Genomic DNA, 22122 nt, shown 5'->3' on the forward strand with positions numbered 1-22122 from the left:
GATTTTTTTTAACTCTTTGCTGAATGTTACTAGGATTTAACACCATGTAGATGAACAGACACATTTCTTGGCAAACGGCGAGTACCACAAATACCGTGCATTTCCAAAGCATTTCCAACCCCTCTGACCTAAAGAATTGGATTAATGATCATGCCTCATATTGTTCAAAAGGGAATTCTCTGCCCTTCGTTTTGTCTATTCCACCGGAACTCCCCACAAAACAAACTCGCTGCAATACTGCAGTGGATGAAAGACCTGCTCATTGTAGACTTCAGAGAGCAGGATCATAGTCACGGTGCCCCATTTCAATTTTTTCGCCTCACATCTACAACACTTTCTCATGCAGCGCTCAGGATTGAGAGACATATCAAACATCAAAAGTGCAACAACGAACACAAGAAGCGCCTTTGTCGCCCATTCTCTCTCACCAGCAACGGCTGTCAAGGCACAGGCAATAGCTTTGAGTAAAATCACAAAACTACGGCAAGTTACTCTCAAAGTGTGGATTCTTCTCTGGGGTACGTTAACCTTTTCATGCTGAAGCATTTCCTATATCAGGAGTGTATGAATGACTAGCCATATAACCTCAATCATCCATCCGACGTTCTCCTGAAACAACTAGATATCAGTGTTGACATGAAATTACAACATAACTCATAAATCCATCGAACTGCCAACACAGCATAACTATAGTTATTGACAATTTTGTAAAAACTGTACATGTATTGCCCTCTTTAAAGCATGTTCTGTCTTCCAGTAATGAATTTAGTTTTAAGATTACCTACAGTGTGACAATGTGGAGCAGAAGGGTGAGGAGGCCACACAAGTTACCTCCTATTAACAGAACCGACCAGGATTTATTCAAATGATACCAAGAAAAATGTAATTATTATATAGTAATAAACATTGCTGACTAATCTCCCAGTCTTTAGAGAGGTGCCCTCTCACCTTCAGTCAGGTTAATAAAATAAAATAGCTTTGTGCGGGATCTGTAGAACATCAAACACAGCAGTTCATCATGTACTGAAGCCGTCATATTTCTGCAGTTAAGCGATGCAGAATCTGCCATTAATGGCGCAGACACTGCAGTCTAAATGTATTGACCTGTACACATGTAAATCCAACAGTTGGTCATCATGTTGCATTTGCTCTTTCTTTAAGTGAACCTTATCAACGCTCCTGCAGCTGACTCCACTTGTCGCAGTTTAGTCTGTTGCTGGTTGCTTTCTGTGTGTTTTCAAATTCACCACAGAAACTCTCATGAGCAAACGTGATGGAAGAATCTATTATGGCTTCTGAAACTTCATTCTCCATTTGAACCACCTAATGACTTTTGGCAAAATTCCTGTTGAAAGCATTGATCCAAAATTTGTTAGAGAATTAAAAATGATTGAAACAAGAAAATCCTGAACATTTGAAAGCTGTTACCTCATGTCTCATTGTAGAGAATAATCTCAGGTCTCAAGGAGAATTATGAGACAAGGAAAAGTAACTGCCATATCTTTTATTTATTGTATTTTTATTGAAGCTTGTGTTCATGTTTACATTACCGTTCAGCTCAACTGTCTGTTTTGCATTATATCCTTTGTATAACATGATTTGGATGTACAGAATATGTTAACTAAAGAGCATAGTGCAGTCAGCAAATATATACAAATACATTGAAGAAATGTTGCCTCATTATAGGATATAATTATCAGCTCCCCCAGATACATAACATGTGGAAATCTGCTCAAACAAGGATTTGGTTGTTTTACTGTTAGGACATTAAGTTGAATATGTTTGACTTGGTGGGCTTTGGGTAGAAATTATATTTCTCTCCATCAGGTACTCCGGTTGCACTGATTGCCTCTGTGTCCTGTGGACATGACCCTGTACTCATTTACTGAATGTTTTTTCGACACTAAAATAAGAGGGATCTGTTTACAGTTTACATCCAATGTCAAAGACGGTTGGCGTTTCACGTGGATGTCAGTTCTTCTGTTGACCGTTTACAGGACTTCTGCTCTGTTCGGTAAAGATTGTATTTCAGAAGTTATTCTCTGGATATGGTTTCACGAAAGCATGTCTTTATAAGGTTGTCGTGCACTGTTCTTTGTTTTACTTTTCTTGTGTATTTCATCGATATATTTATTTATTTGTCCTTCTCCAGAACCGAAACTGTAGCTTAGCTGGTTAGAATATTTAATGGTTATAATGTTTAATGTCTAAACTGTATATGTTGCACTTTGTATTAAATCACAAGAAAATAACTGCACACGCGAGGCCTCTTGGACCACATTTAAAAGAGATACCACTAAAGCTTATAACAGTAACAATAACTTTATAACAATAACATAATTAATCCCTCTTCATAAAACTCTGCAACATATCTATGGGCAGAGGAAAGATGATGGTAGAGTTCTTCTCTCCTGCAATGGTGCTGAGGGTCTGCAGGTATCGCAGCTGGAGACCAGAGGGTGACTCAGCAATTATCAGGGAGGCTTCTTTCAGAGCCCTGGATGCGTTCATCTCTCCCTCTGCAGAAATGATCTGAAGCACAGACAGATAATTGTTAATTCTCTGCATTAAGAGGAAATTCAATTAAATTTCCCAACGTCCCCTTTACCTTCGCTCTGGCCTCCCGAGTAGCTTCTGCCTCTGCTGCCATGGCTCTCTGCAGCTGATGAGGCAACTTCACATCCTTGATCTCCACACGCTCCACCTTAATACCCCACGGATCTGTGGCATCATCCAGAGATTCCTGCACGGGAATATCAAATAACATATACTCCAGTCACATAGAACCACCGTTAGCTCCACTAATCAGTTATGCTTTAATCAAATAACTATAATACATACTACCCAACTCCTCAGCTGTATGGTGCTTTTTAGCCTTTATAAACACATTTTGGGGAGTTTGTGATTCATGAGTTCTCTGGTTCAATCGCAGAGCGAACAATACCATTTTAGCAGAAAGCAGTTTTATGCAAGGTTCTGAAAAACAGTGTCAAACAACAGACAGAGTTCAAGATGGCAGATGAAAAAAGGACCAATTAAAGATATTTAACATTCACACTTCTCTTGTGCCCTGCAGCTCCTCATAAATCATATTACGTTTATGCTCACCTGCATGCTGAGTGATATGCCCTCTCTGTCAGATAGCAGTTCTGCAAGGTTTTTGGTACCAAGTACATTCCTCAGGGTGGTTTGAGCCAGCAGCCGTGTAGATGAGTGTGCATTGGACACATTGGCCACGGATGAGATGGGGCAGTTTATGCGGAAGTACACCACGCCGTCCACAGACACCGTCACCGAGTCTCTCGTTAGGATCTGCAAGGTAAAAAACAGCACCTATTATGCTGCCACTTTTATCACTCAGGAAGATGACAGTTTTCATTGATGACAGAGACGAGCTGTGATAAAGGAGACAAAAATTATATTCACATTTTCCAGAACAAATGCAAAAAATAAAAAATAAATAAAAAAATCGTACCTCTTGTGGAGGGATGTCAAAGGACACAGTTCTCAGATCGACTTTCACAAAGGTATCAGTACAGGGCAGAACAAAGAAAAGTCCTGAAAATAAATAAAGTCCCCGTTTAGTTTCTAGTGATTGAAGCCTTTTAAGTGATAGACATTTAATTCTCACAGTATAATGCACAATGGTATGCCAAAATGTCATAAAATATCAGAGTATGCCATAAAAAAGTCAAATAAAAACTCATAAAAAGTCATAATATGGTGTGAAACAAAATAAAGATAAAAAAAGTCATAGTATAGTTAAAGTCATAAAAAAAGCCATAAATATTATGTTGATAAAAGTCATAGAATATAATGTGGGAAACATTTACATAAAATAGTATAGTGTATTGAAATCGGTCATAGAATAAATTGTCATAAGTGGTAGGATAGGTCATCAAAAAAGTAGTGTCCTCGTTTGTGAGGAAAAGCCATAAAAACGTTATATTATAGTATTTTGATATAGGGCATACAAAATGCATAGTATAGTATGTCAAGAAAGGCATGCCTCGAATGTTGAAAAATATTGAAATATAGAATATTGAAAAAAGTCATAGTATAGTATGTAGGAAAAAGTCATAAAAAGGTCATAGTATAGTATGTAGGAAAAAGTCATAAAAAGGTCAGAGTATAGTATGTTGAAAAAATCATAGTTTAGTATGTCAAAACATTTCATAAAAGTCATAGCATAGGATGTAAAAAAAAGGTCCAAAAAGTCATACTATAGTATGTTGGAAAAGGTCATAAAAAAGTCGTAGTTAAGAATGTTTTAAAATTGTCATATAAAGTCATTGTATAGTAAGCCATAATAAAAGTCATAGTATAGTATTGTAACTGGAAACCCCACTGGGAAAAAAACAGGACTCAAAACCCCTACTCAGAGCAGGACTAGCTGCAGTTGAGCAGTCTTTACTTGCCAAAACACGTTTGGTTTTTACATTATCCTGACTAACTGACGGATCTCCTGTTTACCCAAGTCAAGAATAACAGGCAGAGATTAGAAAAAAACAGGAGAACTAACACTAGGAATTGCTGGAATACTTGACTCAGGCAACAAAGACAAACTGGCACAGACATACACAGGGGAGGTGAGGGTAATCAGACAGGTGTAACCACCGGGGCTTGCAAGACACAGGCGGGAAACACACAAGGGCAAGCAGGGAAGTATCTAAAACGAGAGGGGAGGTGAATAACAAAATAAAACAGGAAATGATAGGATGCTGGGTTAATTAAAAGACACATAACCCAAGTAGCTGGACGAGACATGACAAGTATGAATAATATGTCAAATAAAATCATTGGATAGAATTCCGTAAATAAAATAAATCATAGAACAGCATCCCATAAAAAGTGTCAAGGTCATAAAGTATGTCATAGTACATTATGTCATAAAAAAAGTAATAGAATAGTATGCTGTTAAAATGTTATAGAAAGTCATTAACGAAGTCAATCAACACACCTGGCCCTTTAGGTTTCCTGTCTGTGATCCGGCCAAGTCTGAAAATGACAGCTCGCTCGTACTCCTGCACTATCTGGATGTTAGAAACATGGCCAGCCACACAGAGAACATAGGAAACACCAAAAACAAATGAACCTTAGGCTTAGATTAAACTCACTTTCATCTATACCTCTTATATAATGTAGGTTTCTCAAAGACCACAGTCACTGTGTATATTATATAACATCTTCACATTTCATTCACTTGCATGCACTGCTCCAACTGTGGGGACTCATTTCTTTACAAACACAAATCGGGGTAATTTGAATGATTCTGAAATCACAAAAAAAGTCTCCCCATATTGGAGTAAAGATATTAACTTGTAAACACAGAGACCTAGTCCCAGAATACATTACGTAGTTTTGCAGGATGGCAGAGAGGAGGCGACTAAATGATCTCGGTGCTGTGTGTCACCTGCCATGTGAAGCCCCCTTTATGAACAAAGGAATTACATTTCTGCATCCCAAATATGCTTTGCTCCAACTTATTGAAAGCTAGACTGACGGAATTAGTTCGTCTTTTCTGACCTGCCAAAAAATCATAAAAGAAATTGCTTAGACTTTGTTGGAATTTAGAAAGTGATAATAGAAACGGTCCAATTCCAAAGCAGTAAATACTGACTGAAGCCCTAGCCAGTCCAATAAGAAGACACTGGTATCCATATAGGCCTTTACAGAGTACTGGCCTGATCCTATAATCAGTAGTGTACATCTATGAAAATATACTCTACCTTAACACACATAAATAATGAGATCGGGAAGGTCGCTGTTATAAAGAGGAGGGATATGAGGACCAACAGCCAACCGAAACATCCCAGTCTTCCGGAGTTTTTATCTGTAGAGAATGAAAAACACTTTAAAAGCTTGCATTGGAAAGTACAGAGAGGTGCACCATTTTGCATATTTTCCACATCATGTCCTCACTTGTGACCAAAGATTGCTGTGGTCATTTTGTTCACTCAATTAAACAGTAAAATGATCCAGTGGGACAGCATCTTTTATCGAAGATGACACAAAACGCAAGCGAGCAGTGAGGTGAAGTGGATCCACACTTCTCTTCTAATTTGTCACTAATGGTGTAATTAATCTCTGAGGGAAGTCACGTTACTCCACATCCACCTGAGTCACAGGGTGTTGTGTAAAGTAAACTACTACATTATTGATGTACCATCCTTTGAATGCTTACACTGTGATCTAATGCACTGCCATCTCTTTTTTTATTAAGCCCTTTTTGAAGATCTGCCACCTTGTATCATTGGTCTGGACCTCTGGACCTTATCAGAACAATGATTGGCTGGCACTTAAAGCCCTCAGATATACTACAAAGAATTTCAAACATTGTAAGCAAAAACCTAAATTCCTTGTAAACTAACAAGGACTCCGGCACTCTGAGAGTTTCTGTTCGTTAAAAACAGGCCCTCAAACAATATCTATTATCCCTGGCACGTTCACCCTGAATAGTTCAGACGTCTCCCTCTCGCTCTGCTTCCCTGTCATCCGCCAACAGTCAAAGTGGAAGATTTTTTTAAAAGATCATGAAAAGTATTTACCTTCGATACTCTCCTCTGTGCTGATCTGAAGTTTACCCTGTGTAACCATCTCGGCCGTGCTGGATGTGGTTGAGATCATTAGTGAACACGTATTTTGTTGGTGTGATGGAGCAAGTGAAGCAGTGCTGCACTTGTTTACCCGTCTTTTCTCCCTACGGGGTGTGGCCTGTCCCCTTCCCTCGGCGCCTGACACACACACACACACACTGACTTCCACTCCCACTTGGTGTGTGACTCTTTGACTCACCTAGTGGGTACCAAAAGGCAACATGAACCTCAGAGCCTAACCAGCCACTATGTGGCTCCTGTATTGGATGCCTTAAAATTCAGCTCTTGTGCTTTTCCATTATACTCTCACATTCACCGACAGTAGTCTGACACCTGTTGCGCGAAGGGTTATGAATAAACAATAGGTGGCAAGTCGAGAAACATGAGAGCTGGTGCAGACACAAAGGAGATGTGATCATGTGCACATCACCTTCTAATGGAAATGTACCCACATTTGAAATAAAAACAATCCAAAATGTATGTGAATGTTTTCGAAACAGGAGAAAGTGTATAAAATGTGAGAGAAGGAGGGAGATGGAGGAACGTGCAAGTAATCACATAAGAGAAAATATGATTAATTCATATTAATTTTAATAATAGTGTAGTGTTAAGCAACTGAGAGCAATGTAGAGACACAATTACAGGATGTAAAAGAGCTACATAGTAAAAACCAAGTCCTGTTTGTGATGAGAAGATGCACAGTACGGCAGTGTCCCAATCCAGCGGCTGCATCCTTCAGAGGACCCAGCCTTCGAGGTCCACGTCGGCCGCGTCCTTTGAGGACCGCGAGGTCTCCAAAATGAGACTGTCTGATCTACAGAGGACTTCTTGTTTGCATCACCAGCTGTTCCTTATTGTGGGTTTGAATAAATTAAAAAAAGGTGACAGTCACAACTGTCATCTCTGTGACAGCAACAATAACACATCAGAAGTGTATTGTCCTCTCTACTGGTTGTCCTATTAGTGAAGGCTTTATATTGGATGAGCGCTAATGTAACTGTAACCTTAAGTACAAGACTCTTCGTTCCAAGCTATGGTTGCTTGTCCCCGGTGACGAGGCAGTCGTTCTCCCCTCAGCTTGATAAACTGAGCAGTTTGCTCCCGGCTCCCTATAACAAAACTAAATGTAGAGTTAGTTTTATTTCACACCACAAAACAAAAAGGAGCAAAATACTCAAATTCAGTTCATCCGTGTAATTAATCTCAACGTTTACAACGTTACCGGACTTAAAGTGATATTTCAGGTTCTCAACTGGTCTACCTGAGCTCCTGTTGGTCCGTTTATGGACATAAAATTAAGTATAAATCTGTAAAATTGTCACAATTTCAGTAAGATATTAGTCAACCTCTGACGTTTGAAAGTGAAGACATAAAAGTTACTGCCGGTAACTTTAGCTAGTAGTTTGTCAGCTACGAACGTCACCGATTATTTTGACAAACGTGATGCTATAAGGTCCCTTGTTTTTGTTTTTACATTTCAACTGATATTAGAGTTGAAACCCAATACTTGCATTTAAAAGTGAATGATGCCTCTTCTCCCGCCGCCATGTTGATTAAAATAAAATCATCGGCACGCAATGCAGGATACATCAGTTGTGTCCTCCGAATCTGGGAGCAGAAGGCTGAATTCGTCGGCTGCATGAGTCTTCAAAATGGGACAACCTAAGTCGCAGCCGCTGTGATGCAACCGGTCTACAAATGCAGCCTCCGAAGGATGCAGCCACTGAATTGGGACACAGCTAATGAGTCACTGGGAGACAGGCTTGCTGTTCAACAATGCACGTGTTCCTGTTTTCAGTGCATACATCCCATTTTTTTCGGTAGCTGTGTGCTCATTTTCAGAGCTAGTTTGAACATTTTCAGTGTTACGCACTGAAAACCGTTCTAATGTTCTGCAATTAGTCAGTAAGTGCCCTCCCTCATCCTTCAAACCCCGGTGTTAGAAAATGTTCACTCGAGCCGTGGTAACAATTAAACGGGACATTTATTCTTTGCAAAGAAGGAGACAGTTGATTCACATAGTATACATGGATCAAGGCTGCTCAGAGATCTGTCTCCGAGCCTCGTACATTTATACCAAGTAAACAACAGTGTCACAGGCAATACGTCACGAAATGATAACACACGAATAAAAAAAAACAAATTGCCTTCATACAGCATATTCTAAGTATCCGAACACTAACAATTCGTTCTAGTACAAAAGGTCACTTTTATAATCGGAAGACGCCATGAAGTATTGACGCCGCCTACAACTTTATTACAAGCAGTGCTGAGTGTTCTTTCGGATAGACTAAACAGCTGTAGCACTTAATGTCAGAGGACATTCACACAAGGTCAGGGTGCCATAAAAATGATCACATAAGGACACCAGACATTGTAAGCACATCATATCATTAGTCATTTAGATTTTGACCCTGGGTGTGCACCAGGTCAATGACTGGATCAATCACTTATCTCAACTACATAAACTCTTGTAAAGTCATTTGTCACAGCTCATCATAAATTCAGGAGGAAGAGCAAAGGAAAGTTAAAAGGAACACTGTTGTGCCATCAGAAACACAAAATTAATCAAAGCAAAGTTGTCAATATCTAAATGCTGTTGAGGGAATGACAAAGACTGCAAACAATGGAGAGATGATCAATACGTGGGATTGGAATCTATTGATGAAGCAGCGGTTGGGTCAAAGACTTGAAGCTGGATTGAGATACTTGGATCTGACTCCTTTGAAGTTAGACCCACAGGAGCACAGAATTGGAGATACAAAACAATCTGTCCAGTCAGTGTTTCCTCCTCAGAATTAAATATGGCATCTCAGACACCATCAGTTTGCGTACTGCAAAATGCGACCAGACGCAGTACATCCTGGTATTTGTGGCAAACTGTATTTGATATACCATGTATGAGGACATACTAGATATTTGTCTGGCATAATAGAATGGAGGTATGGTTATTGGAACACATACACAAACCTTCACTAAACCACTGAACTGATCAGTGTTCAGGAAAAGTGAAATGCAACAAAAATGAGCTTTTATGTTGGTGGTTTGAGAGTTGACCAACAAATCCACTAAAAGAGGATATGATGGTTTCCACATTTCTACACATGGATGTGAGAAAAAAAAAAAAAGTAAGTGTGAAACAAAGTAAAGGACATGACACTCAAAATGCTGTGTGATTAATTACAGCGAGCAGAACAGCATTATAATCTACAATAGTAGCCACTTTATCTTTCAGTGTTCAACAGATCTGTTCGGTTATGAGACACTTTGACCAACAACATGCGGCGAGGCCGGGGGGGGGGGGGGGGGGGAATTAAAGGGAACAAACAACGCCACCTGGGGACTTACACCCCGGGAAATATAAGTTTAAGGACCCTAATATATGGTGCAAGAGGTATTAAGGGCACACAGATTCATTACTGATATTTGGACAGAGACGTGTGTAGTAAAATGATCATATTTATTAAGGGAATGAATGAAAACTATCAAAACATGCAGAACAGAAGCAAAACAAACAAAATGGAGGCAGCTAAACAGCAGCAGGTGAACCTACAAATAAGCAGAGATTAAAAGGGCACACCATGCTGCAAAATAATACCAGTTAAGATTGTGACTACTTACCACCTCAAACATGGGGAGTCAGACAGCAACAAGCGGAGGAATATATCTGAAACTTACCACAGCACCAGGACAGGGGACAAAAGGGAGTGAGGCCGGGACCACAGGTGCCTTTTAAATGCTGGCACTAATTGGGGGCGGAGCCTGAGGGCTGCGTTCACAACCCTAGACTTTCTCTGAGGAGCGTTCCCCACTACAAACACGCGTACCCATTTGAAAACATGACAACAATTGTGTGAGCTTTGGAGCCCTAATAACCGACATGTGAGCTGCTGGTTGCCATCATTATTCACTGAGGTCCCTTTAATTCACTGTCAGGTGATACTTGGTCACATGACAGCCAGCTCACTACAGTACATGAGTGCATGTGAATCCCAGTGCAGTTGTTCACAACACTACACACAACAGGCTAATTTAGCCCTTTTGTAAATTTCATTTTGTTAGTTTCAGGGCTTGTTGTAAATTGTAAAAAAGAAAATGATGCGTGTGCACTTAGTCTAAAACTGTTTATTCCACCATGCAAGATTGCTCATAATTCCTAGCAACTGACATTTTCTCAGAATGAAAGCATTAACTTCCTCTTTTTAAGTGTTTCTGTGTTCCATTACAGACCGCACCCTTATCCAAGATTATTTATTACTTGAAATGTCAAGCTTCAAACTAAAATACTACTGTTATGTCATACACTTTCTTTTAACAGAATATGGGTTTCAAGTGATTTTAAATCCTGTGCATCAAAACATTATCTTTTCTGCTGCAAGTGGACACAGCAGTTTAATGTGAACAGTTCTTGTGGTGAGGCAGGCAGCTAAGAATGTGCTTCACCAAACACAAAACGAAAGAAAAACGAAAAAAAGAGAGGTTTTCAGTCAAAACATAACCATTTGCACTGCACATGCTTTTAGAATTAGATTTTTGCAGCTTTACTTTAACCGTCCAATTTTTAAGAGTTTTTTTTATCATAGTGAATTGAAAGTTTCTGCAACTTTACTACAGGCTGCATTTTAAGGAGTCTTCAAAATGGGACAACCTAAGTCGCAGCCGCTGTGATGCAACCGGTCTACAAATGCAGCCTCTGAAGGATGCAGCCACTGAATTGGGACACAGCTAACGAGTCACAGGGAGTCACAGGGAGGCCAACATTTTCAATGCACGTGTTCCTGTTTTCAGTGCACACATCCCATTTTTTCAGTGGTTGTGTGCTCATTTTCAGAGCTAGTTTGAACATTTTCAGTGCGTGTGTACATGTTCTGTGCGTTTGTGCACATTTTCAGTGTTACGCACTGAAAACCGTTCTAATGTTCTTCAATTAGTTTGTCGGTAAGTGCCCTCCCTCATCCTTCAAACCCCGGTGTTAGAAATAATTCACTCGAGCCGTGGAAACAATCATTAAACAGGACATTTATTCTTTGCAAAGAAGGAGACAGAGTTGATTCACATATAGTATACATGGATCAAGGCTGCTCGGAGATCTGTCTCCGAGCCTCGTACATTTATACCAAGTAAACAACAGTGTCACAGGCAATACGTCACGAAAGGATAACACACACACGAATTGCCTTCATACAGCATATTCTAAGTATCCGAACACTTTAACAATTCGTTCTAGTACAAAGGTCACTTTTATAATCGGAAGACGCCATGAAGTATTGACGCCGTCTCCAACTTCATTTATCATTACAAGCAGTGCTGAGTGTTCTTTCGGATAGACTTAACAGCTGTGGCGCTTAATGTCAGAGGAAGTTCACACAAGGTCAGGGTGCCATAAAAATGATCACATAAGGACACCAGACCTTGTACGCACACTTTATCATTAGTCATTTAGATTTTGACCCCAACACCCACACATAATCTGCTTGTGTATTTCTTTACTTCTGGGTGTGCACCAGGTCAATGACTGGATCAATCACTTATCTTAACTACGTAAACTCTTGTAAAGTCATTTATCACGGCTCATCATGAATTCAGGAGGAAGAGCAAAGGAAAGTTAAAGGAACACTGTTGTGCCATCAGAAACACAATATCAATACGTGGGATTGGAATCTATTGCTGAAGCAGCAGTTGGGTCAAAGACTTGAAGCTGGATTGAGATACTTGGATCTGACTCCTTTGAAGTTAGAATTGGAGATACAAAACAATCTGTCCAGTCAGTGTTTTCTCCTCAGAATTAAATATGGCATCTCAGACATCACCAGTTGTTTGGGTACTGCAAAATGCGACCCGACGCAGTACATCCTGGTATTTGTGGCAAACTGTATTTGATATACTATGTATTAGGACATACTAGATATTTGTCTGGCATATTAGTAGAATGGAGTTATGGTTATTGGAACACACATACCTAAACCTTCACTAAACCACTGAACTGATTAGTGTTCAGGAGAAAAAAAATGCAACAAAAATGAGCTTCACAACACTACACACAACAGGCTAATTTAGCCCTTTTGTATATTTAATTTTGTTAGTTTCAAGGCTTGTTGTAAATTGTAAAAAAGAAAATGATGCGTGTGCACTTAGTCTAAAACTGTTTATTTCACCATGCAAGACTGCTCATAATTCCTAGCAACTGACATTTTCTCAGAATGAAAGCATTAACTTCCTCTTATTAAGTGTTTCTGTGACTAACTCCATTACAGACCGCACCCTTGTCCAAGATTCTTTATTACTTGAAATGTTAAGCTTCAAACTAAAAAACTACTATTATGATATCATTTACAATCAGCAAAAAATACACTTTCTTCTAACAGAATATGGGTTTCAAGTGATTTGAAATGGAATGTGAACAGTTCTTGTGGTGAGGCAGGCAGCTAAGAATGTGCTTCAGCAAACACAAAACGAAAGAAAAACAAAGAAGAGAGGTTTTCAGTCAAAACATAACCAAAGTTTACTTTAATTTTCAAGAGTTTGTTATAATAGTGAATTTAAAGTTCCTGCAACTTTACCACAAGTTGAAAATGGTGAGCATTCAGGTGGGTCAAAAGAAATCTAGAGGTCAAAATAGGCTTAGAGGTTAATAGGTTAAATATCATTGTTAGTGCAGCTGAGCAGATGAGCTGAACTGCTTAAAACTGCCTAGAGGGCAGGTTGAGCTGTCCGTTTATATTCCGCTCTATGAGTTCTTGTTATGATTTGACTGGCAAAAACCCACTGACAAATTTGTGAAGTATGTTCACAGGTTAGTGTCACAGCTTGACCTACGGATGTTACGATTTTATTTCAAGCTCCAAAGTTACCAGCTGTGTCCATCATGAACTTGCGACTCCACTCATAGGCCAGGAAGAGGGCTCCGTTGGCAGGGAAGGTGCGTATCATGGTAGGAGTCAGGCCTGAGTACAGAGCAGCGATCCCTGTGGGACAAGAGAGAGTCAAGCAGATACACAGGTCATTCCCCACGGGTAAGTCAGGCCCCCAGCTTGGGCCAATTAGCAACATGATTCATCCACACTCTGCTTCACACTTAAGACCAGCAGTGGTGCGTTCAGAGCCTTTTGAAGTAAAAAAACAGCAGCTCCACCGTTAAAACACTCAGGGCCTCTATTTAAGTTTGCGGTGCACAAGTTCACATTACAATTCTGACATTTGATTGTAGTGTCCTCCCAGGCTCAATCATTGTGATTGTTGAGGGTAGATTCATTTGTGACATGTCAACAGACATGTACAGTGTCAAGCTTTTGGCAATTTTTGAATTGTCATCGAATGTTAATGACATACTTATAAGATGAAATTCTACAGTATTAGACCTGTTCCATACACTTTTAAGGCCGAGTTATTCCGTATACCTCCCCATCGTGCCAACAGATGTTGCAGTTGGTGGGACATGTGGCTATGACTCAGTGCACTCAGCATGCAGACAGAGATGAGATGTACAGTTGTATTCAATTAAAATCGCAGAAAAAGTTCACACTGTATCTTTTTCACACACTACGCTGTCTCTCTCTGTAGTTTACAGAGAGCCGTGGAATAAAAATATCCCTTCAGTGGCTGCTCTGTTGAGATGTTTTGTCGGCACCATCGGCCCATTTAGCACCATCACCATGATTTGAGCGACACAGCATACAAGAACAATGCTTTACTGGTCTTTATCGTTGTTGTTGTTTTTGCATCTTGTTTCGTGCGCAGCACCATCACATCTCTATCTCAGTATATGCTCTGCTGTTGTTATGCTGGGCATCCTTTACACTGTACATAATTATATTCATATATTACTAATTGACTACACCGGTGTTTTCATTGTTATCCATATCTCCTTCAGGGCTTATTTGGCTAATTTGAATAACACTGAAGAATTGTGTCTTATTATGCACATTGACCGGCACCATGAGACAGTATAACTATACACAAATACAGTCTGTGTAAATCATCCGTATTCCTTCCTGGTGCCTGTTCCTCTCATCAAACAACTGCCTAAAGGGGTTTATTCTGTACTAGATAACAGCCATGGTGGCTGCATTACCGCAATGTCTCATTGTATTTAAACAAGATGTATTTATAAGAGACAGTTAGAAAACATACAAAAACAAAACTAATGTTGGAGAATTCCTCTCTTCAGAATTAACGTAAGGTGAGAAGTGTATCTATGAAGATTTTTTTACTGATTTGAATGTCTAAACTGGTTTTGAACAACATGAGAGAGTCAAGTCTAGACAGTAAGAGTGTGTTTGAGTCAGCACCGTTCTCTACTGAACCATGGTTTGTCACAAAAAGCCAAATTATACAGTTGCTGTTCTTTAAACTATGATTATATGGTTGTGTGATGTAACCCTGTCAGTTGTGCTCCCATGTTGTCACAAATAAGGTCAGGAATGAAACATTTTAGAGGCATTTGAGAAGACAACAGGCAATATTTATCCTTTTTTTGGTAAACTGTGCTGTTGAATTTGAAAATGTATGCTCAAATCTTACCCTCAGTACGTATGATACACTTGGCGGTCTTGATGAAGCCCTCTTGCTTCCCAGCTAAAGAGTGCACCTGGATCCTGGACTTCACACAGTCTATGGGATAGACCGTTATCCACAGACAAGCTCCCCCAAATCCACCGCTGAACATGAGAGGAAGAATACCTGCAAAGATCCAAAAATATTGTGTGGGAGTGAATCACAGAAACAAGTGTAACATCCTAAACTGCGAAAACACCTCATTAAAAAGAAATGGAAAATAATAACCATACCTATCCCGTCCTTGTCCGTGCCCATGTACTGCGCAAATTGAGACCGACACAGTTCATAGGCCCCAAAAAAGCAGAAGTATCCTGGTATCTCCCTGACTATGGTGGATGACAGTCCATGGTAGAAACCCAGGGGGCCATCTGTCTTCATCACTGTCTTCACTATGGTCCACACTGTGCTGAAGTCACATCACAACACACAGTTAAAAATGTGTAGACTGAGTAGATGTTCTGCTCATTCCCGTGTTTCTTTTTGGTCACACTGACCTTTTCTGTCCACTCGCGATCTTGCCAGATGCTTCCATTTCGAGCATGGCCTGCATGCGACATTTCACCAGCTCGGTTGGACATATCGCCATGGCGGAGAAGATGGAGGCTAAAGACCCCGCCGACGCCTTCTGAATATCACTGATGAGCAATGACAAGAAGTACAATAGAAGAAATAAACAATAGAAGGTATTTAGTGTGCGTACAGCAAGACTGCCTGCCTCAGTGTTTAGGATTACTCAGGACATTTCCATTCATAGATTAATAAGAGGTCGTTTGCTCTGTTGAAGTCTGCTGACACACAGATGGCATGCTTTATTATATTTTTAAGGAACATATTTTAGACATACTATACTATGACCTTTTTATGTTTTTTATGACTAGTAAAATATAGTAGAACATGTTTTATGGTAAACTACACGACTCATTTTCTATAAAATACTTTGCTGTAACAATATTCTGACTTTCTAGGACATTTTGTGACATACTATACGATGACATTTTCATGGCATACTGACATTTTTTATGATTTTTTTATTGGATACGGTACTAATTCGTTTTTTATGGCATACTATAATCCAGTGGTTCTCAAACTTTTTCTGTCACGCCCCACTTTGGAGGAAGAAAAATGCTCATGGCCCACCGCCCCAACAAAATGGTAACAAAATGGTCCATGTTGAACTATTATTTAAATAACAACATTTTGTGACTCCTCCATCTGTGCTTTCTCAAATAATAGAATAAAGAAAATTGCAATCACTTTCAAGTAAACCAGATTACTCCGTCAGACAAAAACAAATAAAGTTCTATCTGTGCAAAAAATAACTAATATTTGGCAGAAAATAGCTTATTGTGGCTGCAATTAAACTGTTTTGCACTGAATATCTTTACAAGATAATAACAATAAAGTGCAACCTGTGAAAAACAAAACTAAATGAGTGCAGATATGTGTGAGCACTGAGCAGTGTGATGAGAGGGCACGTGAGCCCTTGCTGCTGTACTTTATCTCCTTGGAGCAAAGGCTGCATTTAGCATACCCTGCCTTATCAATGTATTTAAAATACTGTGACAGCAGGAAGCTATACTCATGTCTGTTTAGACCTCCACCTTTATCCAGGCCCAGCTCCACTCACATCTCAGCCCTGCGTCAAGCTGCGCTACACTAACTGCCTCCTCTCCCTGAAGCTCTTTGACCTCATCATCTCATCAAAACAAACAACCTGCAAACAGGCATTTTTATCACGTTACGTTTTTTCCTCCAAAACGCGACAATGACCAACGTTAACAGTCCACAAAGCTCAGCATGCAGTGGACGATGGCCAAATCCCAATGTCCCCCCTAAACCCTCAAACCCTGAACCCTCAAGGACTTACTGACGTCACCTGCTAAGTGGTTGAGTGTGAGAGACTGTTAGGGCTCGAGATGGTGTAAATAGGAATAGGACAGCACTTTGCTGAAACATATCACTTTACCATGAAAACGACAACAAATATGATGTATAATTGTGTGTATTTATTTTATACTTTGTTCTCCCTGATTTGAACGTCTTCCAGGCTCTTTACTCACAAGATGAGAAGTAATTTCATATAGTCTATTTACTCGTTTTTGTCAGCTTCAATGACAAAATCTAATATTTGATGAATAAATAAATAAATAATCTCTGATTTCTAAACTCTCACGGACTTCGCGGGAGCGCGCCTCAAAGTCCGTGAGTCCGTAAGGGGGGCATTGGGATTTGGCCGTTAACTTAACCCAGCAAGTCTGAACGGTAACGGAACATAACGTAACTTCAACTATAACGGAGGGAAAGACGGTGTAGACATCTTAACGCTGATCTTGTGAAGATCACGACATCACCTTTTCTCCTCATCTCACTCCAACCTGAGAAACGCTGACCGCCCCCCCCCCCCCCCAAAAAACCCCCCCAAAACTCTACGGATCTACACGATTCACGTGGATGATATATTTTGATTCAAAACGGCGAATTTCTCCGAAAAGCGACAAGTTTGCAAGTATGAATAAAGTTCTTGAAATAAAAAAATCTGCATTTCCCTCTGCGCCACACCTGCAATACCGCTGCTCCCCACTAGAGGGGCGCGCCCCACAGTTTGAGAACCACTGCTATAATAAACATTTTTCTGACTTATTAAGAAATACTATCCTACAAGAGATTGGGACTCTTTTATGACATTTTTATAACATTTCAAGACTTACTATACAATACATTTCATTTTTATATTATTTGTATGGCATCTTTTATGGCATAATATACCATGACATTCTTTATGAAAGCCTTTAAAGACATACTATAATATGACATTATTTTTTGACATACTATACAATAACATTTTCATTAGTTTTTATGACATACTTTCCTATGACATTTCTCAGGACTTTTGATGGCACTTTTATTTTTATGACTTACTCAACTCTGATATTTTCTATGACAATTATTATCACATTTTTAGGCGTACCATACTATCCTATTTTCATAATTTTTCGAATTACAATTTTTATTGCATACTATACGATTACATTAGTTTATGAAAGTTTTTATGACATACTTTACTATGACATTTGTACTCATCTTTTTAATGACATTTGTTATGGCACACTATACTATGACATTTTATCAGTTTTTATTTAGTTTTATAAACTTAGTTCAGGAACGGGACCACGCCCAGAACATGGCTCATTTCCCATCAGTTTCTCTTTGACTCTGTTCTCTCACCCCTCCCCCCAACCCCATTTTGTTTCATATTCTCTCTCTCTCTCTCTCTTGCAGGATTTTAGGAACAACAGGGGACTCTGCACCGCCAGAGCTTCCTAAGAGACGGCCCCCACCCAACAGTCTCCGTTTCCACCAGCCGCCGGACACCAACGGTCCTCCATCACATCCCTTCATCCCTCTACCTCTATCCCTACCCTACATCCCTCTACCTCTACCCCTACCCTACATCCCTCTACCTCTATCTCTTTATGACATACTATACAATAACATTTTCATTAGTTTTTATGACATACTTTCCTATGACATTTCTTAGGACGTTTGATGGCACTTTTATTTTTATGACTTACTCAACTCTGATATTTTCTATGACAATTATTATCACATTTTTAGGCGTACCATACTATCCTATTTTCATAATTTTACAAATAACAATTTGTATTGCATACTATACGATTACATTAGTTTATGAACGTTTTTATGACATACTTTACTATGACATTTGTACTCATCTTTTTAATGACATTTTTAATGGCAGATTCTACAGTGACATTTTATTACTTTTTACGATATACAATACTTTGATATTTGTGTTGTTTAATGAAATACTTTACTCTGGCATTTTTTTATGACATGGTACTCTATGACATTTTAATATTTGTAATGACATTTTTATGGCACACTATACTATGACATTTTATCAGTTTTTATTTAGTTTTATAAACTTAGTTCAGGAACGGGACCACGCCCAGAACATGGCTCATTTCCCATCACTTTCTCTTTGACTCTGTTCTCTCACCCCTCCCCCCAACCCCATTTTGTTTCATATTCTCTCTCGCTCTCTCTTGCAGGATTTTAGGAACGACTCTGCACTGCCAGAGCTTCCTGAGAGACGGCCCCCACCCAACAGTCTCCGTTCCCACCAGCCGCCGGACACCAACGGTCCTCCATCACATCCCTTCATCCCTCTACCTCTACCCCTACCCTACATCCCTCTACCTCTATCCCTACCCTACTTCCCTTCATCCCTCGACCCCTTCCGCTTCCTGAATCTAACAATCATACCATTATGCAATAAACCTCTTGAAACTCATACTGTTATTGGCGTGGTCCTTGTTAGTGAAATGACATACTATACTATGACATGTTTTATGGCATACTATCCTATTACATTTTAATTACTTATTATGACATACTATACGATGACATTTCTGAGCTTAGATATTTGAATAAATACATGGAAATGTCAGTGTCAAACCTGAGTTCAGCCCCTTTATCCAGCCCGGACACAAAGCGGATAAAATCCTGGCAGCGACCATAACTCAAGAAGAGCACAGCGTTCTCACTGATGTTGGCAATGAGAGCTGGGGTCGATCCTTTGTAGAGACCTCTTAGTCCCACCTGCCTGTAGGTTGATGAGAAGCAGTGGATGAAGCCGCGGTACATGGTGGGGAATGTCTGCATCTTAACCTTGGTGGTGTCAAACGGCTGACCGCTCAGCACACAAGCCGTGCCACCTGTGGAAGGATATTAAGAGGCGTATTTCAGATTCAATAAGAGAGATGCAACTGGTGTCAGAGCAAAGCAGCGTCCAAAGCAGAGTCCAGGGAACAGTTTGAACACTTATTATGGTCATGTTTCTCCCAGAGTGGGTCTGATTTTGACTTCAGAAAAACAGCACGACAAGATAAATATATTTGTCATCCTTCATCAATTTATCAAGAAAGATTGCCATTACTCTAATAATAATTATGTATGAAAATTAAATCAGAAATGGAACACTGCAGTCTTTCTTTGAAAAACTTTAAAAAAAAAGATGTATAAAACTTGTTTAGCTTGTCAGTCAGTCAGACAGACAGAGATAATAGATCAGTAATCTGAATAGATCCATACTCAGTTACTGTACTTTTTTGGATATCTGTACTTTACTTTACTATTTATATTTCTGTTGACTTTCACTTTTACTTCACTACATTTTGCAAAGAAAACTGATACTTTGACTCCGATACATTTCCCCTGAAACCTTCGTTACTCGCTACAAAATCAAATCTATCTTTAGAAAATAAAATGAGCCCAACGTCGGGGACTGTGGTGGAACACAGACTGCAAGCAAGCAGGTTTGGCGAATCAGTGGTCCTGGCTTGCAAGTTAAATAATTGGTTAATGATTAATAATGTTGAAAGACGCTTTCGGAACAAGCACACAGCATTTACTGGAAAGTATCAAGCTGGAGATGAGCGGAAAAGAGCGATTGCTCAACTGCTGCAGCAAACTCTCCTCTTCATAAGAGTTTGATATTGTTATAACAGGTAAAATAGCAATAACATGTCAACAAGTGTCTTTATTCTTGTTCTATAATTTCATAAATACAACAAACTATAGTTTTTGTATATATAATATAACTATATATAAAACTTTATAAACTGTGACCTCAAATAGCTTTTGCGGCTCCAGACAAATTTTATTTGGTGGAAAATAGAGCAGAATGGCTCTTTGGACAGTAACGGTTGCCGACCTCTGCTCTATTGGAGTGAGCGTACTTATAAACGCACCGTTACAACGCCTTCATAGTGTCATATTGCTTTTCGGAGAATTATGATGATAAGTTCATAGTAGATGCAAAAGTATACTTATGTACAATATATTATGTTGACCATTGTTGCTCCTGGACTCTTTGTCCTTGGTCATGGTGGCCACAGCACTTAAAAGAATAAACTTCTGACCCTTTGCTTTTTTATTAACAGCATTTACTTGTACTTTCACTTTCAATACTTAAGTACATTTAAGATCAGAAAATCACTTTTGATACTTAAGTACAATAAATATCAGATACTTTAAGACTTTTACTGAAGTAGTATTCTAATAGGTGACTTTCACTTTCACTTGAGTCATTTTCCAGTAAGGTATCTTTACTTTTACTCAAGTATGGCTTTTGGGTACTTTATACACCACTGTCCATACTGTTAACTCACCTACTGCTCCAGCTGCGAAGTCGATGATTGCCTGGGTTACGGGATGTAGAGCCATGATGATTTATATCAATTCTGTGAACCTGAAAATGTAAGCTATTTAAGTACCATGTCATAATCTCTTCACAAAAAAACACATTAAAAACACTCAAAGTACTTGTACACTTTGCACTGATCGACTAAAATATTAAACTACAAAAAGAACAATAAGGTCACAATATAGCCTATACTTAGACTTCAGATACAAGAAAGGGAAACATATATTTCTGTAAAGCAGATCCGGACGCATGTCATGCTCACCAGTATACTCCCGCGGTGTCTTAATGTTCGGTTGTCTCCCACACGAGCGCTGAAAACTTATAATACAGTACAGGCAGTGTGCGCGTTCCACCAACATATGAGACAGAGGACAACGAAATGAAATTGGGTTCAGTTTAAGTTCCTACTAAACTTCCGCTTTACTAGCAACGTCTTGTGAAATCCAATAAGGGATTGCAGCATGCGCAGTGAGGTGCGTCAAGCTATTCAGAGGAAGCCACACGAATACAGGAAACTATTTATTTAATACCAAAATTAATGTGTAATAATTATGCTTATAAATGTTAAATCGATTAAAAAAATAAGCTTATTTTATATCTTAACATTTTATTTGATAGATTAAATGGAGAAAAAAATAGAACGTATCTGTTGGTGAGTTGTCAGTCTTTGTGACGCGGACTAAATACAGATAGAAATGCGGAAGAGGCTGTGTGTGGTTGTTATACTTCACAATTGCCACA

At 39.3% G+C, this 22122-nt stretch overlaps 2 protein-coding genes across 2 annotated transcripts; both read right to left on the bottom strand.

The window, feature by feature from the left end:
- Positions 1-2340: 2340 nt before the first annotated feature.
- stoml3a (stomatin (EPB72)-like 3a) lies at positions 2341-6627 on the bottom strand (the record flags this gene model as incomplete). The annotated part of the gene is made up of 7 exons (XM_079166790.1): positions 2341-2532; positions 2609-2743; positions 3109-3312; positions 3476-3558; positions 4961-5033; positions 5730-5833; positions 6549-6627. 7 exons carry the CDS (start codon positions 6625-6627, stop codon positions 2341-2343), a joined length of 870 nt encoding a protein of 289 aa, XP_079022916.1.
- A 4968-nt stretch (positions 6628-11595) lies between these two features.
- Positions 11596-21794, bottom strand: slc25a15a (solute carrier family 25 member 15a). Its single transcript, XM_079165662.1, has 7 exons — positions 21644-21794; positions 21347-21426; positions 19633-19891; positions 15647-15787; positions 15383-15558; positions 15117-15275; positions 11596-13561 (listed from the first exon to the last, which is right to left on the bottom strand). The coding sequence occupies exons 2-7, from the start codon at positions 21399-21401 to the stop codon at positions 13431-13433; spliced, it is 921 nt and encodes a 306-aa protein (XP_079021788.1). The 5' UTR covers positions 21402-21426; positions 21644-21794; the 3' UTR covers positions 11596-13430.
- Between the last annotated feature and the right edge of the window lie 328 nt (positions 21795-22122).

The sequence above is a fragment of the Pholis gunnellus genome (genome assembly GCF_910591455.1).
Source record: "Pholis gunnellus genome assembly, chromosome: 9".
Lineage (NCBI taxonomy): Eukaryota > Metazoa > Chordata > Actinopteri > Perciformes > Pholidae > Pholis > Pholis gunnellus.